General features: G+C 47.0%; 1 protein-coding gene across 1 annotated transcript; it reads right to left on the bottom strand.

Moving 5' to 3' along the window:
- Nucleotides 1-4,781: 4,781 nt before the first annotated feature.
- Nucleotides 4,782-5,876, bottom strand: LOC134415029 (claudin-8-like). The gene has a single exon (XM_063150356.1). The coding sequence runs from the start codon at nucleotides 5,433-5,435 to the stop codon at nucleotides 4,782-4,784; it is 654 nt and encodes a 217-aa protein (XP_063006426.1). The 5' UTR covers nucleotides 5,436-5,876.
- Between the last annotated feature and the right edge of the window lie 13,657 nt (nucleotides 5,877-19,533).

The raw sequence follows: 19,533 nt of genomic DNA, 5'->3' as shown, positions 1-19,533 counted from the left end.
AGGAGATTATTTGGGAACTGGGGAGCCAAGGGGGGCTCAGCAGGGCCTGTCCAGCCCTATAGAGCCATGCCTGGGTCCAGGGCACATTTGGGATTATTTTCAAACCAGGACAGGTCACTTAAACTCATTTAAGTCCCTACTCAGGGGTACTTTAGGTCACATGAGAGGTCATTTGAGGTCACAGTCGGGGTTACTCTAGGTCATAGGGGTCACTTGAGGACACAAAGGTTACTCTAGGTCATTTGAGAATTTTTTGGTTTTTCCAGGCGTTACTTTAGGTCATTTTTTACCCTCCTCGGGGTCATTTGAGGTCATGATTGGGGTTACTCCAGGTCATAGGGGTCATTTGAGGTCATTTGATTATTTTAAAATTTATTTTATAATTTAGTTTATTTTCCTTTAAATCTTTCCTTGAGTTCGTTTGGGATGACTGGAACAGGAAGCCCAGTGCACAGAGACTCTGTCTGTGGCGTTTGGTGTCCTTGACGTGCAGCCAGGACAGCAGGACAGCATCCAGGAAGGACAGCAGGACACGAGGGGCCATCCCACACTCGGGTCAGGTCTCCAGGGCCCTGCAGACTGGGATTTCTGAGCTGGGAGAGAAGGCTGGGAGAGCTGGGCTCTCCGTGGGCAGGGATCTCCGGGCTCAGGGGCTGGCAGAGCTGCCCGTGCTGCTTCACTCCCTGGATCTGCCTGCAGGGAGCAGACAGGGAAAAGGCAGGAGGGGCTGGTGAAACGTGCCGATGTTGTTAAAAGGGTTAAGGCAGCGATACCCGGGGTTTGTAAGGCCAAAGCACTGAGAGGAAAGACCAGTGCTCGTATCTTTACAAACAGTTTGGGGGGTGAAGGGCCGGGTGTCCATATCTTTGCAATGTTCTTGGTATCCCTGCAGGCTGTGGGCACCAGGTTTGGTGCCAGCCTTGCTCCCAGAGGGACGAGGGGCTCTGCACTCGGATGCCAGTGTGAAAAACGCCAACCACTTGTTTTTAAATTTTTAAAAGTTTAATAGTAATGAAATGGTTATAAAAATAGTAACACAATTAGAGTAATAACAATTTGGACAAATTGAATTGGGGCAATATGAGACAATAAAAACAAAGAGTTACAGATGGTCCGGGTACCTTTTCCTGGGCAGCAGGAGCCTGAAAAAGGACCCCAGCTAACAAAGGATTAACCCTTAAAAACAATGGCCTGTTGCATATTCATACATCTCATACATGATGCATAAATTCCATTCAAACACAGGACTCTCTCTGGTCAGTGTCAGCTTCTTGCTCTGAATCCTAATAGTGCCTCCAAGGCGGGAAGAAGTTCATTTCTTCTGATAAGAGGGCAATAAATTGTCTTTCTCTGAAAGATCTAGGTGTCCTGTGGCTGCTATCTCGCTGCAAGCCCTTTCAGTTCAACAAAGCATCTTACATAGCATCGTTTCTGTTTTAACAATTTTTATAACCTAAAACTATATTTAAAACAGCACTTCAGAGAATTAACACAGCATTACTTTCTAACACAACACATACAATATTCATTTTAATATTTGCCAAAAGCCAATCATAAAACACGTGCATTTTTCACACCAGGTTCCAGGGGATGTGGGGCAGTGGGGACGGAGGAGGGTGGAATGCAGCCAGGAATTTGGGATGAGAGGAGGCAGTGCCCTCCCCGTGGGCTGTGCCCTGCTGCACTCCGCCTTTATGCAAAGAAAGCTGTCTCCCGTTAAAATAAATAAATTTTAAAAAAATCTCAGGCATTTGTGGATTTCCTTGACAAGTCCATGCGTTTATTTCAAATACACAGCAAGAGCTCACCTAGACACATTTATTTCCCAAGTCACTTTGTCCTGCAATCACCAAACATCAAAGCATATAAACCAGCAGGACATTACAGCAGAGATTTATTCATATTTAACAATATTAACAAATTTATTAATATATAACAAGATTAATGTAACAATATTTACCCAGCTCTTTCCCAGCAGTGGAAGGACACTCAGCCATCCAGATAAACTCCAGGAATGCCCCTGGACACTCAGGGTCTCTGGACACAGGCTCTGGCTGGATATAACCCAGCAGCAGCAGCCCTGGGCACGGGGATGTGTCCCAGCTCCTCCTCCAGCCAAACTTTTCCTCTTCCGCTCAGAAAACTCACCCACAGCAGCTGTTCAGCTGAAAAGTCCAGGGTTTTTTTGCTGAAGTCTTACAGCTTCCTTTTCCTGCTCCCAGGGTCAGCTCAGAGCATCTGAGCAGGGCAAAGGAGGAGGGAAATCTCTGTGTCCCTTAGCAGGCACAAATGCACCCCTTCAGTGCCAAAATACAGACACAAAACAGCTGCTGATCCTCCAAGGGGGCTTTTCCCCACCAGAATCCACGACTGGGAATTCCAGCTGTGCTCAGCAGGAGGAGGCACCCCCAGTTCCCCGTGCTGCACCTGGGACAGCTGTTCCTGCAGCCAGCTCTGCAATGTGAGTGCCACACACTCTGAAATGTGTTCCTGTGAGCCTGGGATGCCCCACACACCCCAGAAATTGCCATTTGTGCCACTCAACCCCAGATGTGCCAGCAGCCTGGCTCTGCCCTGGAATCGGGGCTGGATTCCAAGCCCACACAGGAGCACGGCTGCCTGAGCTCGAGCTCCTCTTTTGACCAGTAAAAGGCAGAAATGGGGAATATGCAGTCATCGGGTGCTAATGCCAGACATGAAAAGCTCAGGTTTGCTTTGAAATGGGTGTTAAATGCTCAAATAAAACAGTTTTCTCTTTTTGCAAAGACAAATGGCACACCCAGTTCCAGTCTGGTTCCGAGATGAGCCACTGATAGTGGAAGCATTCGGGATCCTCTCATTAATGGTACAGAAAACTGTACTTAATTACTTCTTAAGCATTTACATCTGCATAAAGTTGCATTACACTGAGTACATCATCGTTTAAATCCATTACCTACACATAAATATGTATCAGATTTGCATTGCAAATGTCTTCATCCTCTGCTTTGTTAATCACAAATGTCATATCTAAATGACTCCAAAACATGCAATTCTGGCTTACCCACCAAACAGTTCCATATTGAACAAAATGAAAAGCACAATAAAGGAAAAAATCACAATAAAATAGGAGGTGGAGCTCCTCAGGGTGGTGGAAATTATTACCAAAGTCACCAGGATGGCTCCACTGAAATCAGCTGTCAGTGACAGCTGCCCTGACAGACTTCATAAGACAACAGAAAAAAAACCAAAAACATGGTTCAGTGCTAGAAGAACCTATTTACAAGTGTTTTCTTCAGTTTCCACCTAGGATTAGTAAGTGCTGATTTGACTGCTGGAGTGATGAGCTGGAGACATCAAACCAGTTTTGTGGGGCCTAGAAAACTCCCAGTGCAGGATCTGAGCTGGCTGCCCTCCATGCAAATGCTCCTGAGTTAATCCATGTCATGAATTTCTGCAGAGCACGGCACTGCCTCATCCCAGTTCAGCTGAAGGCAAGTTAATGAAAGGCTCCTTTAATTAAATGCAGCTTTCCATGTTCCCTTTCAAATGGAGCAGCCAAATGAGTGCACAGAGACATTGCTCTCCTCACCCAAACAGCCATTGCAGACTGTCTCAGATAGTCAGGCACAGCACAGGGTCAGCTGCGTCACCAAATTGTCCCTTAAATGCTCAAATCCATCACTGCTGGGTGAGGAACCAGACAAACCCTGCTGGGCTGGGCCTTCCCTGGGCGCTCACCACGGCAGCCAAACGCAGGCTCCAGGGAATGCTGCAGCTCCAACCCATGCAAATGCTGCTGGCTCTGCAGGACGGACAGACAGACAGGCAGGAGCAGGCTGCATGCCCAAGGCAGCCTTGCACGCCCAGAGCAGCTGGGGCAACGTCAGGGCTTGGCTGGTGGGGCGTGCTGGGAGCCGTGGGCAGCAGCCCCGTGCTCCGAGGGGCAGCTGGGACTGCCTGGTCCAGCTGAGGGGCTGGAACATGGGCTGGACCCTGTGATCTTAAAGGTCTCTTCCCACCTAGAAATTCTGTGATGATTCCCTGGCTGGGAACTGCATCTTGCATGAGCACAGGAATTCCTGAGCAGAGTCTGTGCTGAGTTTTACAGGGGCAGGAGGGGTGGCAAGCAGCAGCAAAGCCAGTACTGGGAAAAAGATCAAAAATCTGTTCCATGAGCCACGTTCCATGCCCTGCAGAGGAGATGAGGAGGATGCACCAGCTCCAGAAGCATCAGAGACATCGATGGGCAGCCCCAGAGGGCTCTGCTGGGGCAGCGCCAACATCTCTGTGCCAGGACTGGGAGCTGGAGCTTCTCTGTTCTCTGAGCCCTGCTGCCAGCTCCAGGCGTGTCCTGGGCACTCCTTAGGGACACTGCACTCCCCAGGGAAATGCCCTGCTCCCCTTGCCCCTCAGGGTCTGGGTACTGCCCAGCACAAGCTGCTCACCTTCCCTGAGAGCCTGCTGGCTGCTGCTGCCATTCCTCGTGCCCAGAGAGATGGAGGCTGACCCTGAGCACACGCCTGTGTGAGAGCAGCTCCTGCCAGGCATCAGAGCAGAGATCCAAGGCAGCGGCAAACAGCACAGCACCCACATCACTGCTCCTGGAGGGAAACGAAGAAGTCATCAGCACATCCAAGCAGGGAGATCACAGGATGCCCCCTGATCCCTGGCAGTGTCCAAAGCCGGGCTGGACAGGGCTAGGAGCTCCCTGGGATGGTGGCAGGAGTCCCTGCCATGGCAGGGGCTGGGGTGGATGGTCCTCAGGGTCCTGTGGAGCCCAGGCTCCCCGTGGGCAGCAGCTACACGTAGGCATGGACGCCCAGGGCTGGCGCTCCCGCCCGGGGCAGCGCTGCCCGAGCCGCCAGCCAGGGGTGGCCGTGGCTGCCAGCGCGGCCCCAGACGTGGCAGTACATGGCCCCCGCAGCCAGCAGCAGGGCGCCGCTGGCCCAGCCCACGTAGAGGGCGGCCCCCAGCTCCCGTTTGAGCGGCGCGGGCACCGCGGGGTCGTAGAAATCCCGGACGATGCTGCCCCCGGCCCAGGACACCGGCACCAGCGCCAGGCCGCCCGCCAGCAGGAAGGCCACCCCCGCCACCAGGATGAAGGGGCTGACGTTCCGGGGCCTCTCCTTGCTGGGCTGGCTGTACTTGACGCCCACGATGGCCACGAGGAAGGCCAGGACGGCCAGCAGCACGGCCAGGCACATGAGCGCGCGCAGGGCCTCGAGCGGCGGCGGCAGCGCCAGCACCGAGTCGTAGAGCTTGCACTGCAGCCTGAGCCCCAGCTGGCTGATGCAGTCCATCCACAGCCCCTCCCAGACGCTCTCAAACACCACCAGGTTGGCCTCCACGTGGGCAGACACCCTCCACTGGGGCATGGCCGTGGCTGCCAGCGTGCCCAGCATGCCCGCGGCGCCGAAAATCAGCCCGGTGATCTGCAGCACGCAGCACGACATGCTGCCCAGAGATACTCCTCCTGCTGCCCCAAAAATGTTCCAGCTTCCCAAAGATGCTCCTCCAGCTGCCCCAGAGATGCTCCAGGTGCCCAAAGATGTTCCAGCTGCCCGGAGATGCTCCTCCAGCTGCCCAAAGATGCTCCAGGTGCCCAAAGCTGCTCCTCCTGCTGCCCCAGAGATGCTCCAGGTGCCCAAAGATGTTCCAGCTGCGCCAGAGCTGCTCCTCCAGCTGCCAGGGTCACCTACTCACACAAACCATGCTCTGGAGAGCTCCAGTGGAATCTGCAGCACAGGCAATGTCTTCTGCAGCGTTTCCTCGTGCCGGGTTCCTGGGCAGAGGCTCCACACAGCCCGGAGCCCCGGAGCTGGAATGCATTCCCGAGCGCTCCAGCCCTGCTATTTACGGGCTGTACATCCCCTCCGAGCGCAGCCTGTCGAGCCGGGCAGGTTTGCAGGCAGTGGCAGCCCGCAGAGGTGGGGCAGGGCTGCTTTCCCTGCTGCTCTGGGCCGCCCCAAGGGCCGCTGGCGTTGAGCAAGCGGCAGGATTCAATTAAAGGTGCCTCATTGCGGGGCTCACCATTTCCCAACTGCGCCATTGCAGCTCTGCTGAAATCCAGCGCAGGAGGCCTGAACTCGCTGCTGCTGGAATATTGTTTGAAATGGGTCATTACAGCTGTTCCTGCCACAAAAGCTCTGCTTGAGGCTGGAGTGGGGCTCATTTCCCGAGCGCTGGGCAAACAGCTGGTTGGTATTTGCCTTCCCATCCAGCCAAGAGGTACCTGGTGCAGCCCTTTAATGCAGATTTCTCGTTTTGATGCAGCACAAAAGCCTAATCATGATCTTAGGCAGGTACAGGAAAGTCAAGTATTCCAGCCAGCATCAAAGCCAGGCTCCAAAATTCACCAGGACAACCAAGCAAAGAGGAGGCTGAGCTTCAGAGCAGCTGATTTTGGATCATAGCAGAGGCACAGCTGGGGGATCTTCCCCACGAGAACCAGGAGAAAAATGCGGTCATTGTGTGCCACCCCAGGGGCCTCGGTGACATGGGGGTGATCTGACACAGAGGATGTGCAGGGCACAGACCCAGAGTCACTCCCAGATCCCTGCAAGCCTGGGCAAACACCCTGGGGCCTCAGGCAGCCCAGGAAATGCTGCTGGTGCACCCACCTGGGCTGCTTTCCTCTCCAGAAACTCAGGGGCTCTCAGGTTCCTACCTGATTTGGTCTGCTACTATTTACTGATGTGTAAGAAAGGCACTTTTTTTCTCAGTAGAAGTATGTTTGAAGTATACTTTTACATATATTTTTAATGTGGCTTTTATATTTTTCAGATGCCAAGTGCCATTTTGTATTCACTACATCAATCCTGTACAAAACTACAGGTGGCACTCTTATTAATAATTTAATGTAAACTGTTGACACTTAGAAGAATTGTCTGGCCTCTGAATTTCATGGAGCTAAGTGTGTACACTTGTCATAGATTTTAGAAAACTTACACTGAGTATTAAAATTAATTGATACTTTGTAGAAGTTTTCTAATATATATCAATGTATCAATATAGCAGTATATTGCTAAATACTGATATATATATATATCAAGATATCAATATAGCAGTGTATTGCTAAATACTGATATATGTATATATATATATATCAGTATATCAATATAGCAGTATTGAGACAAGGCTGGATGGTCACAGCTCACAGCTGGTGGAGAAGCTGATGTGCTGCTGCTTTCTCCACCACTTTGAACAAGCTAAAAAAAAATACAAGTTAAAAAATAAACTCGTAATTTGGCCCAGCAAAGCCCTAGGAGTGCTGTGGAAGAAGGAAATATTCTGGGGGTTTTTGCTTGTGTGGAAACACCAGCCATTGCCTGTGATGGCATTAATTTAATTACAGCTTGAGGTGCCTGCACAGCATGCTGAAAGCCAAAGCTAAAGCCACGGAAAGGAAACTGTCCACCCAAAGCACCCACAGCCCTGCTGGTTCCTGGAAGGAAGGGCCAGGTAATGCAAATTATTCAGTGCAATGTCACATTTCCACGTGGAAAACGCTCCAAGGCGTGCGGGCAGCTCAGCTTCGAGCCCACAGCCAGGAACGTGGTGAGGAAAGAATGTCCTCAGCTGAGGTGTGGAACACAGAGACAAACCAACCCAGCACCAGCTTTGTGCACAGAGACAAACAAACAAACCCAGCACCAGCTTTGTGCACAGAGACAAACCCAGCACCAGGTTTGTGCACACAAACAAACCCAGCACCAGGTTTGTGCACAGAAACAAACCCAGCACCAGGTTTGTGCACAGAGACAAACCCAGCACCAGGTTTGTGCACAGAAACAAACAAACCCAGCACCAGGTTTGTGCACAGAGACAAACAAACAAACCCAGCACCAGGTTTGTGCACAGAGACAAACCCAGCACCAGGTTTGTGCACAGAAACAAACAAACCCAGCACCAGGTTTGTGCACAGAGACAAACCCAGCACCAGCTTTGTGCACAGAGACAAACAAACAATCCCAGCACCAGGTTTGTGCACAGAAACAAACCAACCCAGCACCAGCTTTGTGCACAGAAATAAACAAACCCAGCACCAGGTTTGTGCACAGAAATAAAATCACCACCAGGTTTGTGCTTACAGGGAGAGCAGTTCCACAGGCAGAGGAGAAGCAGAGCCCTGTGATGCAGGAATTGGAGGCCCTGTGATCCCTGCCACAAAGGAGGAGATGGAATCAGAGGCCACAAAGGAGGAGATGGAATCAGAGGCCAGAGATGGGTCTGAAGGAATCTCCCTTCCCTGGCAGGACCCTGGTCCCTCACAGGAACACACTGCACACAGACCTTGCTGTTCAACCTGAACACAGTCTCCATCATCTCCCTTTACCCCTCAATTCCCCAAACTGCTTTGTGGATTCCTTATTTTAACTCCAGAACCAGAAATCAATTTTTGATGGGAAATCTCTCTAGAAACCAGCATTTAAATGTAATTTTGGTTGGTTTTTTTTTTAGCCAGGAGAACACTTTTCAGGCAGGCAGCCCCTGCAGGTGAGCACAGCTGGAGCACAGCCCCTGCCTCATGCCCTGCCTCCCTCTCCAGGATGCTGGAAATGATCCTCCTGGGAGGGGCAGCAATGCAGGAAATCACCAGGGCATGGCTGCAGAGGGGATGAAAAGCGCTCAGAAAAACAGGATTAGAGTGCAGGAATACACCCAGGGAGTGCCCCATGGCTGGGTGGGGCTGCTGTGGGGCAGGGATCAGAGCCTTTGGTGGGTGAGACACAGCAGGAGGAGAGGGGACACCCAGGGGACACTGCTGGGGACCAGGGGAGACCCAGGGGACACTGCTGTGGGACATGGGGACACCCAGGGGACACTGCTGTGGGACATGGGGACACCCAGTGACACTGCTGTGGGACATGGGGACACCCAGGGGACACCCAGGTGCCAGGGTGGGCACTGCAGGTCCCACAGATTTAGGGTCAGATGGAGGAATTCCCGGGACATCCCTGTGCACATCCCTGTGCTGCGCTCTTTGAAGGTTCCCCTGCCTCAGGAAACAATTCCTCAGGAAGCAAAATAAAATTCAGCATGGACGTGGCAAAAACATAAGGTCAGGTTTTGTTTGGTGTCAAAAGCTGATAAAACCCAATCTATTTGGGCCTTATTAAAGCACCTGGCAGGGCGTGGGGAGGAACAGAGACACTGGAGGGATGGCAGGGAGCAACAAGAATGTAAAGTGCAGGCAGAACCCAAAACTACAAAACAACAAAAAGGCTGTACTGGGGGGAGAATGTCACATTCCTATTTCCACACACTGATTCCTGCTGCTGTTGGAGGCAAGGATTGCCCTGGGGTCCCATCCTGAGGAGTCCAACAGCAGAGGAGGGAGTGCAGCAAGGAAATCCAGTTTATACGTCCCTCTGGGGATGTGAGCCCCACAGCCGGGATAACGGGGTGCAGGGAGCCCCACACACCCGGGAAGGGCTCTCCCGGCTCTGGGAACCGCTTACCTGGGCTGGGATCACCTGGGGGAGCAGGGCTGCCCTGGGATGCTCTGGGCAGCTTCACCCTGGGATGCTCCCAGTCCAGTCAATGCAAGATCCCATTGATTTCTGTGGGGCTGCAGTTACACTTTATCAATTGCTTGCAAAACCCTATTAAAATATTGCTGCTATTGATTGGTTTGGATCATTCATTAAACAAATTTGCCTGGAATTACTCTTTTTTTACTGGGCTTTGTTTTTTTACATGGTTGCTTATCATGGCAGCACGATCTTAATGGGAATAATGTAATTTAGCCTGTTTGAATGGGAACTGTGAGCAAATATTATGGTTGTTTGTGCTCCTTATGCCTATAAACTGTGCTGGTGTGTGTGAGCGGGTCTCAGCAAAAATCTAGGGCTGGTTGTACAAAGGATCCCTGTATAAAAACATAAATATTTAAAATACATATATAAAAAATATATATTTAAAAAATAGAAATATATATATATTTTAAAAATAAATAGTATATATTTTTAAAATATATATTTAAAATAAAGAAATAATATATATTTAAAAATATATCTTTTTAAAATATATATTTTAAAAATTTTAAAAATATATATTTTAAAAATATATATGTTAAAAATAATAAAATATATTTTAAAAATTTTAAAATATATATTTTAAAAATAAAGAAATAATAATTAAAAATTTATATATACATACCACAAGAGTTCTGTGGCAAGCATCCTGTGTTTGTGTTGTGTGCAATTCTGGAAGAGAAATGCTGTAAGCCACCAGTTTGCTGCCTCTAAAAAAAGGCTGTGAATGAGTTTGACCTGAATGGGCTACAAAGGAAATATTAACTTTCCCTGGAAGGAGGGTAATTGGGACGTACACAGAGAGCTGTGTTTATTCTCTGAAATAAAGGATATTTTTTCATGTATTCCAGCTCACCTTCCTCTGCTGGATAAACTCTGCAGGCAACCCTCCATTAAGCCTGCAGTGAATCAATCCCTGAGTGAATGCTTTTCTTCCAAACCATTATTATCTTGTCTTTAGTCACTGTTATCCCTTCTGTCCCAGGCAGAATAAACCCCAAACCCTCAGCTGTTTAACTCAGCTCCTCATGGCAGCAGGATTCCATACCATGGTGTAATCTCAAACCATTTATTGCTGTTTGTCACACAGAAATGCGCTCCAACGCTGGGGCAGAGCCTCAGCACACAAAAACTGTTCCAAAATAACTCAAATTACTGCGAAAATAACAAAAACCACCACCAAAATAACACAAAGTACTACCAAAATAACCCAAAGTACTACCAAAATAACCCAAGTTACTACCCAAAAAACCCCAAGCTGCTATCTAAATAAGTCAAGTTACTAACAAAATAACACAAGTTACTATCAAAATAACAAAAGACACTATCAAAATAAGCCAAGTTATTACCAAATAAGCCAAGTTGCTACCAAAATAACACAAGTTACTCTCAAAATAACCCAAGGCACTACCAAAATAACCAAAGTACTACCAAAATAATCCAAATTACTATCAAAATAATCCGAGGCACTATCAAAATAACATGAGTTACTAGCAAAATAACCCAGGATACTATCAAAATAACCCAAGTTATTCTCAAAATAAACCAAGTTAGTATCAAAATAAACCAAGGCACTATCAAGATAACCCAAGTTCCTATCAAAGTAACCAAAGTACTTCCAAAATAACCCAAGTCACTCTCAAAACAAGCCAAGTTACTACCAAAATAACACAAGGCACTACCAAAACAACATTATTTATATATATGTATAACATTACTTTTATATATATATAACATCCAGAACGCACTGGGGTGGCTGAGCCCCCAGCCACAGCAAAGGGGCCAAGGCTGGTTCTCATTCCTTTTTGCCAGACCTGGAATCCCTCTGGAAGAGCTGGGAGCAGCCAGAGCCACTGGGGATGAATGTCCCTGCTGAGGCAAGTGCTCTGCATGGGAATAATTATTTTAAAAATCAATAATAAAGAGCCCCAAGCCCTGCCCTTACCTGTGGCTGTGTTCATGCTGAGGGATGGGAAGGCCTGGTGCAGTCCCTGGGGGGTGCTGAAATCAGGAATATTTTATATTTATAATATATATTTAAAATATATATTATTTTTTATATATATGTATATAAATATATATATATAAAATATATAAAATATATTTATAGATATAAACAAAACCAAAACCCCTTTAGATTTATGGCGAGAAGGTGAACTGCCCATTGAAGGTTTCTTGTCTTTGTTTTTGGCTTTCCTGCAAAATGCCAGGTGAAGATATTTATGAAAACCAGAACAACAGAAACCACAGGCGAAAATCTAAGAAAAAAACCCCAAACACACAGGGAACAGTAGATCCTTCTTACAAATTCTTATAGCTATGAATGCATGCATGAAATATTGAGTCTAATCTGTGAATGTGCCCCAGCATGGGAAATAAAAACCCAGGCACAAACCAGGACACTTCTGTGGCCAAATTGAACTCCATGTGTTAAGAGAAAACCTAATTTGTTACACAGTAAAAGAACAATTTAGGCTATAACTAGCTGGATATTGAAACCCAAGCCTGCTGCTGTTCATGTGAACTTTCTTTTTCCCTTGCCATTTATATGTATTCAAAAGCAGAAAGCAAATGCACGAGTGCTGAATGTGCAAAGGGATGAAAGTCCCATTTCCAGGGAATATTTTGTGCTGCCCAGGTGTGTTTGTGCGTGTAAACCATGGCTAGGAGGGGAGGCCAAGTCAGAAGCATTGTACAAATCTTTCCACATTCAGTTTGTCTTTCATGTCCAGCGACTTACCCAGCATCTGCTGCTGGCTGCTGCCCATGAAGACATGGAAAACGTGGAAAATGGGAAGGCAGGGGTTCTCTCCTGCTGCTTCTGGCCCTTGGGGCCCTGATCTGTCCTCTTGGGTTTCTGCAGGTGCCTGGGTCCAGGACTTGAGGAAAACTGAGTGAGGAAATTTCTTGGATAAGCAGATTGCTGGAATCTCAGAAGAACTCAGGTGAGAAGGAGCCCCTGAAAATCATCTCAGCCACCCCATGCTGGGGGTATATACACTAAATATAGTATAGTTTTTATTCTACAAAATATGTGTATAAATGTAGTAAAATATTTTCTATATATTCATTTGTATAGTGTCTATTTTAGGTATAATCGGGTTTCTGCTGCTTTGCCTGCTGCGATCACTGCTGGTTACAGGACTTCAGGAGAAGTGAGTGGGGAAATTTCTTAGATAACCAAATTTCTGGAATCACAGAATAATTTAGGTCACAAGGAAGCCCTGAACATCATCATCTCACCCACCCCATGCTTCAAAATCACTGGGAACCCAGCCTAGGTCCATCCCCAGCATCCAAAACATCCCCAGGGTTTCCCAGGGGATGAAATCATGCTCCCCCAGTTTGGGTTTGGAGGACAGCATTTCCCTGCTGGAATGGATTTGGCAGGGTCAGAAAGATGGAATTATCATTGCAGCAGAACAAACAAACAGACACAAACAAATAAAGCATCAGCAGGTAAACACCAACGGGGCACAAACAGCAGGGCTGCTCCTCCCTGGGACTGAGGCTCTTCTGATTTACAGGACACGGAAAATAATTAGCTGAGCAAATATCATTTAACCATGTTATTGATTAATTTACAAAAGCATTAGGCTTCCACAGAAACTCGCGGTCAGATTGTGTCCGCACCAGGGATTCAGTGTTTGTGCATTCTTGGAAGGATTAGATTTAAGTGCCTCATCTTGCTCAAAACCGTTTTCGGAAGGGAATGTGGGGAAATCTTATTTGATGTTCTGAATTGCATCTGCTTGTTTATAATTAAAACCCAGGGAAGGGGCGAGGCAGCACTCTCATTAGCTGCTCCTCTCTGCATTCAGACATGTCATTTCACCAAGGGGAGGCATCAAAACGCCTGTGAGCAGCAAACCACAGCTCACTGCCAGCCTCAGGATCCTACTGGTGTGGTGGCAAACAAACGTGTGCAGGGGAAATTGCACCTTCCCCTTTTCCCCCATTCCCATGCGTTAAGGAATTTATACCCCTGCAGTCAGTTTCCAGCTTTTCTGTGAGTTTTCCTGCTTGGAGCTCTGCCCTTCTCCCCAGAGAGGGTGAGAGCTGCAGGCACTTTTATTCTGTGTATCTGGACCTAAAATGTGCTAAAAATTTGGGTCTGAAACACTTTCCAGGCTTGGAACAGGGACACAGAAACCCAAAAGGGGATTTCTGTAGTGGCCAAAGAGCTCCAGAGGCTCAGAGGGAGCTGAGCCCTCAGATGGGCATTGCCCCAGCTGGTTTGGTTAAGAGTTTCCCATCTCTGCACAAACCCCATCATTTGTGGCTGCAGCCCTGGAGGTTACACCACCACCACCACCACGTTACCTTTCATTTTCTCTGCCCACGGGTCCCCAGGCTCCTGTGGGCAGCATTCCTGCCATTCCTGCTGGCTGACAGCACTCCCAGCTGCTGTCTCCATTAAAGATAAAAAACCACTGGTTTGGTTTGACCCAGGGGCTGGGCTCCAGCCTCCCTCCGTGACTGCGCTGAGATTGCACAGGTGGGAATGGGATATAAAATTAAAAATTAAAATAGTAAATTAAAAATGGGAATAAAATTAAAAATTAAAAAAAAATTTATAAAAATAGATTTATGACACGGGCATCATTACCCCACAGTTCCCCCTCTGCAGGAAAGCAAGGACAGGGAATTTTTCTTATTCCAAACAGGCCAGGTTCCTTTCCATGGTGGTTCTGCAGCACCGTCCTTGCTCAGTGACCATTTCTGAGCAGCTCCAAGGACAACAACCCAAGGGAGAGGCTGGGGAGGGATGGGGAGGATGAGGAGTGTGGGGAGGAACAGCAGAGCCCTCAACCTCCAACGCCTTCCCTGCAGTGCCCCAAACAATCCTTATCTAAATATTTTGTTCTGAGGCTGAGTTGCTTCTTATCTCGTTACACCATGGTTTTGTATTTGATCTTTATCTTCCTCTGTTCAGCTTGTACCAGCCTCTGGCCTTTCCACATTTAAGGATTTTCTGTCTGCAGAAATTCCTCATTAGGAGTAGGGGAGGATAAAAAATGTGTTTCTGTGGATAAATTATCACATAGGATCCAACATTATTTGTAGGAAAAAATAAAAGCTAAGGCCATTTGAGCATGAATTCCTTTTCCTAAAGGTTTAAGAAAAATGAAATAATTTCTTTTTTGAGGGAGGCAGCGCAGCGCCACGGCACCAGTTCACCCCAGAGCAGCTCAGCAGGCTCCAGGCTCCCAGAGCAGCTCTGGGGAACGTTCACTCCATCATTCCCCACCAGCTGCAGAGCCAACAGCAGCTCCAGGGCTGCCAAATTATCCCCCCTCACAAAAGCAGCCGTGCAGGAACGTTACCATCACACATCTCCAACAGGCCTCTTCCTTTGGGAGGCTGTCACCATTCCCACGTCAGACTGCTGCTGAATATCAGTTCCCATCATCCCAAAACACCACGGAATGTGCAGGCAATCACCAACTCCTCAGAAAGACAAGCAGGATTTCAGCACCTGCAGGAAAAACGGAGAGAGGCTGTTTGCAGGGGTTTGGGAATGGCAGGACACGGGGAACGGCTGCAAAAGGAGAGAGAGGGTTTGGGTGGGATTTGGGGAAGGAATTCCCTGGCAGGGTGGGAATTTGGTGGGTGCCCAGAGCAGCTGGGGCTGCCCCTGGGTCCCTGGCAGTGCCCAAGCCAGGCTGGAGCACCCTGGGATGGAGGAGAGGGGCTGGAGTCAAGGATGCTCTTCTAGAACACAAAGATGTTCTCCTGGAGCCCTGAGATGTTCTGGAGTCAAGGATGCTCTCCTGCATCCCAAGGATGCTCTGGAGCCCAAGGAGAACAATATTCATTCCAGCAAAGAGGCCAGGCCAAGTGAAAGCCCCACATCTCCCCCCAGAGGAAGCACAACCCGCTCCCAATCCCATTTCACTCTTAATTCTGCCTTTCTGCAGCCAGCAGAATCAACAGAATGAATTAACAGGGCCGAGGCTGTTCAGAGAGCCCTGAACAGCAAAAAGCAAAAAAAGCAAAAAGCCCAAAAAACTGAAATAAGCAAAACGAAATAAACAGAAACTGAAAACCAAAACAAAACTAACAGAAACTGAAACAAGCCAAGCAAACCAAACAGAAACTGAAAATAGCAAAACATATCAAGCAAAACGCTAAAACAAGCAAAACCGAACAAAAACTGAAATAAGCAAAACGAACTCAAACTGGAAAAGAAAAGCAAAACAAACAAAACACTGAAACAAGCAAAGCAAAACTCACAAAAACTGAAAAACAGCAAAGCAAAGCTAACAAAAACTGAAACAAGCAGAACAAAACTAAAACTGAAACAAGCAAAAATACCAAAAAGTGCAACTAGCAAAACAAAACAAACATTCCCTCCTTTGGATGCTCTCTAACAGCTTTTCGTTCTTGTACTGTGCTGCCCAAAGCTGCAGCCAGTTTTTGCAGCAAGTGAATGAACCTGACAGAAAAAGCAGGAAAAATGCTTTTCTGTGCTTATTGCAGGCCTGAGAGCAATTCCAACTTATTGTGGCTTTAAAGAAGTGCAGTGTAAAGGGCTTTGATACAGAGACTGATATTTTTGGCAAAAAAAACCAACAATGGGATATTTTAAAGCACCTGCAGTGTGAGTTTTCTCAGCCAATCGTGTTGTGACACCCAAACCTACAGTGCTGCACTCTAAACTCCTTGTTTACCTCTGTAATTACTTCTATTTTTCTATATCTTAAGCTCTAAAACTCTAAACTTTCCTTTCTCTGCTTTAAACCACAAATCCACATTCTCACTTCCAGCAGCTCCTCAGTTTGGGAGCCTTTTCCAAGGTCTAAGTCCAAATTCTGGGTTTAATCCTTTCCCAGAGCCAGGGACACCAGTGCAGTTCAGGCACAAAAAGTGTAAAAATTGGCAAATTGAGGAGAGCAAATTGGGAGAGTGGGACTGCAGAACCTGGAGCTGGAATTGGAGAATGAACCCCAACATGGAAATGGACCAAAACTTATAAAAAAGGGTGAAAATTTGTGGCTGGTTGTCCATTTTGGGACCATTTGGGGTCCATCTGGCTGGGCTCTTGTGCTGCCCAAGGTGGATCCTTATCCATTTTAATAAATCCCTGCTTTATTCTTTAGCTCTGCCCAGCCTCTGTTCCAGGATCAGTGAACTGACCAGGTGTGAGCCCCAGATCCCCGGGAATGGGAAATGGGAAATGTTTTGGCACACCCGGGCTGTGTCTGGCTGCAGCAAATGAAAATAAACCTGCCCTGGTTTATTATTATTTATTATTATTCACCTCAGCAGGCATGATTCCCCCTCTCTCTCACGGGCAGCAAGAGCCTTTGGCAAGAAAAGCACATTTCTGGGGGGAGAAGGGGAGGAATCAGAATTGAACTAATTAAATGCAGCGCCTGGGAAGTTTAGGGGTGCGAATGAGCAGGGAGCATCCCTGGGCAGGCCAAAACAGCCCCAAAAATCAATGTATTCCCTGTGCTCTCTGCCTCGCAGCCCTGGGCTTCCCTTCGGGCTCTGTTTTACCCCAGTGGTGTTTGATCAGGGCCATAATTCAGTTTCAAAAGAACCCCCCGGTACCAGAATTGCTTCTGTCAAGTCCCTCATCCCACTGCCTGAAAACAGACAGGCGTTTTGTTGAAGCAATAAATCCATTGTGTCAACACAATTAATTCTGCTCGCTGCCTAAAACACCCTGTGGAGGAACAAAAGGCGTTAAGTTAATATCTTTATCTGGCTGACAAAAAAGCAAATTAGTTCAGAGCCCCTGATGTCGCTGTGGTTGGCGCAGAGGAAAATCCCTCTTGTCAAAAATCCCATTTTGTCTGCATTTAGTGAGGGGCTGCAGCAGGGCTCTGCTGAGGGGCATAAACTTTGGGTTTGCTGATAAACGAAATTAGACATGGAAAGATGAATGAAACAATGGGGAAGAAACACCCCTGAATGCAGAAATCCGGGATGGCAGAACAAGGAGGTTCATTGCAAAAGGGGAAAAAAAAACCCGAAATGAAAAAGATCCACAAAAACGAAACAAAATACAAACAAACAAACAAAAAACAAACAAAAAAAAGCAAAAAAGAAACTCAAGAAACCAAAAACAAACAAAAAAATCCGATTAAAAAACCAAAAAACAAAACAACAGCAACAAAAAAGAAACACACAAAAAACAAAACACCCCAAAAACAAAAAACAACCAAGCTCAAAAAACCAAAACCAACAAAAAACAACAAAAAAAATCAAAAAACCCAAAAACAACCCCCCAAAACAACAACAAAAAAGAAACACACAAAAAACCACACAAAAAACCAAAACAAACCCAAAACCAAACAAAAAACAAACGCAAAAAACCCCAAAACCAAAACAAAAGACCCAACAAAAAAAAAAAACCCAAAAAACCCCAACAACAAGAACAACAAAAAAAAAAAAACAACAACAAAAAAGAAACACCAAAAAAAAAAAAAAACACCAAAAAATCAAACCAAAAGAAACAAACAACAACAACAAAAAAACAAAACACAAAAAGACCCCCAGGAATTAAAAAGGTGTTTGCAGTAACCATCCAAGGATCAGTTCCTGTGGTTTTGTTGGATTATGCCCTTTTCTGACCCTGAGAGATGTTTTGAAAGCTTTGATTCCATTTTCAGTCTCATGAGAGAACAGCAAGACAATTCAGATGTTATAATTCACACGATCACCATCAAAACCCAACTATTCCCTTAATTTTGAGTGTTTCTTGGCCTGTCAGCTTTTGCTGAACTCTCAAACCTGGGGAATTCTCTACAAATGCAAATCTCAGCTCCTGGTGGATGGTTCTGCCCCACAGCCAAGGCTCCCTCATTCCTTGTGTCCCCATATAAATATTTGTGCTGTGACAGGTTCTGGGTGGTTCTCTCAACCCTCCCATGGCACCAAACCCTCTCCCAACACGCCCCTTGCACTGTCAGCACAAAGACAGGCATGATTTTATTCCTGGCCAAGGTTTCTGTGTGTGCCTGACAAAATTCCACACGGCCTCCACACGGCCTCCACTGCTACACAGCTTCCCCACTTGTTTATACATTTTCGGCAAGAAAGAAGAAATTTGCATTTATTGGTTCTAAATGACATCATTCTCCTTCATTAATTAGCATTCTCTCCTCTATTGGTTATTATTTCTCACTCCCAAAACTAATTAGTCTGTATTTTTAGTACCTTTTTCCTCCAAATGTAGTTTTCCTTTCCAAAACGTAGTGAGTCTTTTTTAGCATCTTCTTTACCTTCTGCTTTCTGCAAAGTGTCCTTGTGGTCCATAAATTCTGCATTCCAGGTGTCCAATCCATCTTCCTCTCCCAGGCTTTGGTCACCGGAGCACATCAGAGTTAGTTTATAAACAAGTTAAAGTTTCAGCCATTTTCCCCTGCTGTCATCCCACTAAAGCAGCTTGTGACAACTTTGCTGGGAGTAATCTCAGATTAACACACAATTTATCATTTAAATGGGATTAATTAAAACAACATTTTTCCTCCTCCTCTATTCCTGGGGATCAGGGAATTCTCTTCCTCTGTTCCTGGGTATCAGGGGGTTCTCCTGCTCCGTTCCTGGTGATGAGGAGGATTGGATTTTCTCATCTTTTCAAGCAACTTTCTTTTAATCTCCTTTTCCTAGAAATAATTCAGCTAATAGTGTGGTATTGCAGTGACCTTAAAGAGAGCTGATGCTCTCCCTGTGCCCGAGTTTTTAATTTCATATTGGAGATCTGCGGGGCATTTTTGGTGAATCTTTTTCTAGGAACCTGTCGCAGGGGACAGAGCAGAATCTCTTTTAGAGCATTTCCACCCCAGCTTTGCTCCACATCCCTCTGCCTCCTCTAGCACGGAGCCCATTCCCATCCTCAGCACCCCGAGACAAGCTCAGAGCTCCTGGGCTCTCCAACGCCTCTGAGGAGTGAATTAGAGGGGTTTCATCTCTGCTGAGAGCAGGAGAAGCCGAACCCACCGCTGGAATTGCTTTCCCTGATGGAATGAGGCGCAGAGCCCCTGGAGGGATGGCAGGGGCG

The sequence above is a fragment of the Melospiza melodia genome, chromosome 2 (assembly GCF_035770615.1).
Source record: "Melospiza melodia melodia isolate bMelMel2 chromosome 2, bMelMel2.pri, whole genome shotgun sequence".
Lineage (NCBI taxonomy): Eukaryota > Metazoa > Chordata > Aves > Passeriformes > Passerellidae > Melospiza > Melospiza melodia.
Note: the sequence above shows the minus strand (reverse complement) of the source record. Positions and strands in the feature narration are given on the sequence as shown.

Excerpts from the sequence above, each read along its gene's own strand:
- LOC134415029 (XM_063150356.1), bottom strand. The coding sequence starts at position 5,435 with ATGTCGTGCTGCGTGCTGCAGATCACCGGGCTGATTTTCGGCGCCGCG.